At 36.3% G+C, this 7,531-nt stretch overlaps 1 protein-coding gene across 1 annotated transcript; it reads left to right on the top strand.

Moving 5' to 3' along the window:
• Nucleotides 1-1,386: 1,386 nt before the first annotated feature.
• On the top strand, nt 1,387-7,139 carry ccdc137 (coiled-coil domain containing 137). The gene is made up of 6 exons (XM_079835270.1): nt 1,387-1,527; nt 2,200-2,327; nt 4,226-4,433; nt 4,668-4,744; nt 4,817-4,896; nt 4,984-7,139. Exons 1-6 carry the CDS (start codon nt 1,478-1,480, stop codon nt 5,170-5,172), a joined length of 732 nt encoding a protein of 243 aa, XP_079691396.1. The 5' UTR covers nt 1,387-1,477; the 3' UTR covers nt 5,173-7,139.
• Nucleotides 7,140-7,531: the final 392 nt, after the last annotated feature.

Genomic DNA, 7,531 nt, shown 5'->3' with positions numbered 1-7,531 from the left:
GTTAGTTATTTGATGTTATAAAGACGGAGGTGTAACGTTATGATTGACAGCTGAGATTGACAGTTTCTCTGAGTGAAGTAGTCACTGAGGCACTAACAGACTTTTTCAGGGAACTTCGGGAGGAGATTGGAGCTTTAACTTTAATCTCTACATTTCCATAACTGTTTATTTCACAAAAAGTTAATCACGCGGGAGTGTGGGTGGGACCTTGATATCGCGGCTCATCTTTGCGCTCACTACTGCCATATTTGAAAACTGACGGCTTTACTTATGTCAACGGAAGAAAGCAAAGGCGAATATTATTATTATTTTTTTTTTACAGTCTATAGTTTGAAACAACAATAGCAGAAATAAAGGAAAGAAGAAAAAAGACATTTGGAGAAATCCAGAAAGATAAGTCAACAAAGTCAGGAACAGTATGGAACTAACGCACAATTAAAATAATATTTGTTTTCCCCCTAACGACATTAGAGTTATAAACATCGACTTTACTTATTCAGAAGGGACTAAAACAGACCAGTGTCTATTATTGTCAAGGTTTGTACATGAAACAGTGAAGTTTGTTAACTGTAACATTATGTAAATAATTAAGGGAACAATGTATTAATAGTTGAATTAATAATGATCATATACCTGGCATCATTGGAATTTCAGTTTATCCTGTAGGATCTTATTGGATTCTTAGAATCCTATTGGACATTGTCCTGTGATATTTTTTAGTAATACTTATTATAACAAATACATAATTAATGAATTACTTTTTAGAGTAACTTAACTTTTTTAGAGTTACGTGTGTGTGTGTGTGTGTGTGTGTGTGTGTGTGTGTGTGTGTGTGTGTGTGTGTGTGTGTGTGTGTGTGTGTGTGTGTGTGTGTGTGAGAGAGAGAGAGAGAGAGAGAGAGAGAGAGAGAGAGAGAGAGAGAGAGAGAGAGAGAGAGAGAGAGAGAGAGAGAGAGAGAGAGAGAGAGAGAGATCCCATTAATCCCAATTGAATCCCATTAAATCCTGTAGAAATGATCCTACAGGATATTTATGTATTGTCTTATAAGACAATTCTCAACGGAATCCTATAGGAACGGTTCCAACACATGATAGATGGAATCCTGTAGCCTACAGGTTTCTTATCGGAATCCTTTAGGATTTTTTGACAGCCATGGAAACATTGAACACGAAGGAAATAAACGTATGAGAAATAGCCTACGTTGATGAACTTTGGATGCTTACTTTGGAAGTTGGGAATGGACACCGAGAACAAATTCACCAATAAGCTCAAAAAATGTGTTTTTGACTGGACTAAATTGCAAATATGATTTACCTCAGAGCCCTCGCGGACGGAGTGAGTTCACACATGATCCAGTGAGTGGCAGTAACGCGCGGATGTGCCGCTGATCTCCGCAGCGTAGAGGAAGACGAACAGGAAGAACACACCACATGAGTTTAGTCTACTAGGCAAAGCGCTGTTTACATTAAAGTGCACAATGAAAACAGAAAAACAACTCAAACAGCAGAAGAAGGAGAAGCATTTGAGGTAAACCTGAGTTTTAATACTTCTTCAGTAACGACGTTTCAGAGAGATTATGTCTAGATATTAATTTCAAATGGTAAATATTACCAAATGAGCGAGTAGAATTCAGAATAATTGATTAATTTAAAGTAAACCATGTATATCATATGGACTGACAGACAATTATGAAGGCAGTTCACAGTACACCGCGTAATTTATTCGGGTAACATAACGTTACTTGGGGAACTTTGCATCTTTCATGATTTCTTATTAATTTACACTGCCTAAACTTCACAGCAAAATATATTCATATCTACTATGTGTTTTGAAAATGTTTTGTCCAAATACATACAGTGTTTTCATAAATATGGATGACTAAAAGAAATGTATTTAGGTTGTGGGAGTCTTGTATATAATCATAGTTCTGAAATTATATTTATCTTATAATTATTCAAATATCAATTGTTGGTTTTTCTTAAACATTTAAAAAATATATATTGTTGCTTTTGATCAAATCTCAGTAGCCAAGCATTATTATGGAAAACTATTGTGTTCTTTTGTCTTTTTAATAGGTCCATTTTGTTCCTTCACAGTTCCAACATTTCTATGAAACGCCATTGATTTTGTAAGATACAAATTTACTCATTTTATTGGTGTTTGATATATCTAATCAAAAGGCTTCTTGTATTTTATTAGTACAAAGCAGTCAAAGAAACATGCTGATCCTGCATCAGACGATCACCTCCAGCAGATTCCTCATCGTCTGCGTGAAATCATGAAGTGTAAAGAGATGATGAAACACGGCTCCCAGAAAAAGAAAAAAGGTAATGCCAGTCTTTCACAATCTTTAAAAAAAAGTTATAATGCAAAGGTAAATAACTACACAATAAAATCAGACCCATATACTTACTGTAGATCATTTGTAAAAGTTATTTTGAAATAAAATCAGATAATCAAATACGACTCTGTAATAAATTGTTTTATGTAAATGTAGTCACTTGTACATTTTATGTAATGTGCATTTACATTTTGTGTACATTTGTACATTTTAATAAATGCAGTCACTTATTAAAATATTTTCTGTTTGTATAGTCATTTCAATGCTGCATTGAAAGTAGGGATGCACCGATGTATCGGCCACCGATATTTATCGGCCGATTTTTGATCAATTTACAACCATCATACATATCGGCTATAGCATTAAAAGGCCGATATAACAAACCCATGGTTTATTAAATAACTGAGTGAAGGCACTGAGCTGTACGTCTGCTGCATAATCCAAGATTATATGTAATATTCCTGCTGCGCTGCTGTCTGCGTTTTAATGTTTATCAAACAACAAAAGACCAACAAACAAAAAAATAAATCACTCGCTACTCTTGACTAAACTTTCATAAGGATTTATTTCCCCGATGCGGACAACGCAGACGGAATCCAGTCATAAAAACGGAATTCACTGCACAATACGGAATGGCACAGAATTGGTTTTGATGAATAAATAAAGCATTGGTCAGTCACTTAAATGTTTCTCTGTCTCTGTGAATGAATGGAGGAGACGCGCGGTTTCATTTAGCCTAACGTTACCTCTTTCTCTCTCACATTTATGTTGGCCTGCTGAATGTTAAAAGGATCTAGTCGATGTTCACTAGAAATTATTTGATAATGCAGCAATAAACTAGCTAGTAGGCTTTAAGTTAATGTAATGTTTTTTGTTTTGTTTTTTACTTTAAAAACACTCTATTTTAATGACAAAATTTCAAATAAGAGGGCAAGTGACAAAGATCGGTATCGGTATCAGCAAATAATTGTTTGTTAAAATCGGTATCATCATATCTATGCATCCCTAAGAAAGTGCATTACTCATATTGGACATTTTATCATATAACTGGAATACCAGCTGCTTAAAGGAACACTCCACTTTTTAAAAAAAAATAGGCTCATTTTCCAAATCCCCTAGATTTAAACAGTTGAGTTTTACCATTTTCGAATCCATTCAGCCGATCTCCGGGTCTGGCGGTAGCACTTTAGCATAGCTTAGCATAGATCACTGAATCTGATTAGACCGTTAGCTTTCAAAGGCTTTCAATATTTTTCCTATTTAAAACTTGACTCTTCTGTAGGTACATCGTGTACTAAGACCGACGGAAACGATGTAACTTAGTAAACTCAACTGTTTAACTCTAGGGTAGTCGGAAAATGAGCCTATTTTCAAAAAAAGCGGAGTGTTCCTTTAAAATGTTAAATATGATGGGTTAAATCTGTCACTGTAATTAATTAATGGAAGCTCTTAATGTGACATTCTATAAAATATGACAATTCATTAGAGGCTTGCCTTGAAGATTGGTAATGATATTATTGATAATGAAAGTGTTATTGATAATGTCAATATCAATTATTGTCTTTATGCCTAGAAGGCCAGTAGTGTTTATTTCCAAGCAGTCGTTTCAAATAATCTCACACTTAACTTGAAAACTGGCAAGATATTCATTTTTGTCACTGCACATAATTATTACCCTTTATGCAAGATTTGAATTCTTTTAAAACCGTTGCATGCGATTTTGCAATTTGAAAATGAAGGTGCGTCATCACCCTGCTGCTGTCTGGGTTCTGTCTGCAGACAAGCTAGTGACCCACAAATATTGCTCAAGGTCACGGCCAGTGGCAAAGGCAGCGGAGAAAGGGACATCTAGCTGTGTATGTTCATATATGTTTCTTATTTTAGCCTCTAAGCCAAAGATGATCTCTGGAGATATTCCTGTCCCACACTTCCGCAGAGGGCGACGGGAGTCAGAGAAAGCTTACATCCACCGCATGACCCAAGAGACTGAGCATGTCCTCTTTCTCACGAACAACCAGATAGAGCGACAGCCGGAGGTTGAGCTAAAGAAAGAAGAGAAGACGGAGGAAAATAAATCTACTAAAAAGAATAGGTTAGTTTGGCATGCCTTACTGATTAAGGCTCAAACTGCAAAGTAGGGACGTTCATACAGAGCTCTTATAGGGAGGATGGTGATGGAATATAATATGTGTTAATATGTATTTTGCTTTATTTTAGGCTCCATAAAATATTGTATAAAAACTTCCATTAATAAATTAATAATAGTGACAGATATAACCCATCATATTTAACATTTAAAGGAACACTTAACTTTTTTTGAAAATAGGCTCAGCAGAAAAGTAAGGCAGCAGAAAAAGAAGTCAAACAAGCAAGAGGAGCGTGAAGAGGAGGAGAGGTTTAAAGGTATATATATATAATTCAGCATTCTCATCAAATGTCCAAATGTATCCTGAGCATCATTTCTCTTCCCCTTAGATGAGGTACCATTTGGAGAGGTTGCCATGGCGCCTCCATCACTGAGTGTTAAACCAAGGAAAGCCATAGTCAAACCCCAGGTAAACTGTTTATGTGCATCTACTCCTTTTTGAGTTGCTAATTCAAATCCAATTTGTTTGTAATTCCCATCCTGATTTGACCTCAAGGGAGCGTCCAGAGGTCTTCTCCTCAACTCCCTCCTGGGTCACAGTCCTGTGTCGGTAGCCAAACCCTCTATGGCGAGGAAGAGGATGATGGAGGAGGAGCGGGAGAGAGTGGTGCAGCTGTACAGAAAGATGAAGCAGCAGCAGAGGGACAAACATGAGCAGGACAGGGCTGCAAAGACCTCCACATGATGCTCTACTCTTTGTATTATATAGTGTTAAATCATATCTATATGTATATTTCATTTTTCTATACATTTTTGCTACCTCTGCTGGTCAACAATGCCATATTGATGAATTTTGCTGAGACATATTTACAAGTGGATGAAGCAGGACTGTATAAAAGGAAAAAATAAAATGTTAACACTTTTATGTAATGTACAGCGAGTTCGTGTGCATGTGTTCTCTTAATACTCAGAATGACTCAGGTCACGAAGGCTTATCTGGTATCTTGTTCTGATACTTCTTCATTCAAAACAACCGTGATAACTCCTATACTTAATAAACCAAGGGCCGATTCAAGTAACTTCGATCATTTTCGCCCCATTTCCCCCTAATCTACCATCTCTTTCTAAAATACTGGAAAGGATTGTAGCAGCACAGGTCTGGGATCATCTTTCTGGTAATAGTTTTTATGAGCAATTTCAATCTGGTTTCCATCCATATCATTGTGCATTAGTTAAGATCTCTAATATCTTACTGTCGCTATCTCGCACAGTATTCTGTTAGACTGATTATAGTCTATTGGAATCATTGGTACCTCCTTGATTTGGGTTTGATCTTATTGTACGGGTCATACTCAATTTGTATAGCTGAAGCAGTTTAGATCAAAGCCTTCGTACATCAATACTGGTGTTCTGCAGGGCTCAGTTTTGGGTCCTCTTTTATTTATTTTTTATCTTTTACCCCCTTGGTAATATTTTTAGGACATTTTTATTCAATTCCACTGACCTGTCATCCAAGCCTACCTCTACTTTTCCTCCACCTATCCTCTCAAATTGGGCTTAAACTTAGCAGTAAAACTGAAATTCTTCTTGTTGGTTCAAAAACAAATCTATCCAAATCTAAATGTGCCTATGCGAATACTGATCATTTCCCAGTGTCCGTTTCTAAATAGGTTAAAGTTTGAGTGCCATCTTTGACGGTACTCCATTATTTGAAGCACAAGAGCAAACAGTGTCATTCACTCTGCATATTTCCACATGCGCAATATACAGTGGCAAGAAAAAGTATGTGAACCCGTGGCAGAATCTGAATAATTTGAACAAAATAAGAGAGAGCATATAAAATGTTTATGCATTTTTTTAATTTAGTACTGTCCTGAATAAGATATTTTACATAAAAGATGTTTACCCATGGCCGTTTTGTTTTGTGATGAATGAAGGAAGGAAACACAATGCATTAAGAGCCAGGGGGTGAAAACTTTTTTTTAACAGGATGGAGATGTCAATTTTTTCTTTTGTTTAAATATGTTTTTTTCATTTAGCACTCCCCTTAGAAGCAACAGAAGATACATGTTTCCCGGCAAATTAAAGCGATGCGTTTGTGTAAGGAAAATATCAATATTTAAAACTTTATGAAGTAAAATGTCTAAATTCCGTCCGACTGTCTTCTGTATTCAACTTACGGAAAAAGTGTAGCGCCCGCGCCTCTCGCTGTTCAAAATGCTTATGCTACGTCTGACGACATCGCACACCAGTTACGCTTGTCAGATGTAGCGTAAGGATTTTGAACTGAGAGATTTTAACATAACTCTGAATGTGTTCGTCTGAAAGAAGAATGTCATATACACCTAGGAAGACTTGAGGGTGAGTAAATCATGGGCTAATTTTCATTTTTGGGTGAACTAACCTTTTAAGTACAACTTACCTTGATCTTCAAATTCAGTAAGTTTTCACCCCCGCTCTTAATGCGTCGTGTTTCCTTCTGGAGCATCAGTGAATGTTTGAATCTTTTTTTAATAGTTGTGTTTGAGTCCCTCAGTTGTCCTCAGTGTGAAAAGATGGATCTCAAAATCATACAGTCACTGCTGGAGAGGGTTCAAATGTGCAAAAGATGCTGGAAAACGGAAGAATTTTCAGGACCTGGAGGATTTTTCTGAAGAACATTGAGCAGTTTAACTGCTCAGGACAAACAAGGGACTCATGAACAACCATCACAAAACAAAAAAAACAGCCGTGGATCATCCAGGGAACGACACAGTATTAAGAATTAAGGGTACAGAAACATGTCATTTTTATAAATTCAGCAATTATTTTGACTATATGTAGACATATTTTATGTAAAATATCCTATTCAGGACAGTGCTACATAAAAAAAAAAAGCATTTTGTATGATCTCTCTTATTTTGTTAAAGTTATTCACATTTTCTGCAAGGGATTCACATACTTTTTCTCACCACTGTAAATCAACTTTGTCTGGCTCTCTCAGTAAAGAGCTGCGATTCTTGTTCATGCTTTAGTCACTTCCCTTATTGATTCCTGTAACGCTTTTTCTTTATGGCCTTTTCAACAAACTCCAGTACAGAATTCAGCTGCTCAAACTATCTGCA

The sequence above is a fragment of the Gobio gobio genome (genome assembly GCF_949357685.1).
Source record: "Gobio gobio genome assembly, chromosome: 1".
Lineage (NCBI taxonomy): Eukaryota > Metazoa > Chordata > Actinopteri > Cypriniformes > Gobionidae > Gobio > Gobio gobio.
This window is presented reverse-complemented; position numbering and strand designations above follow the sequence as displayed.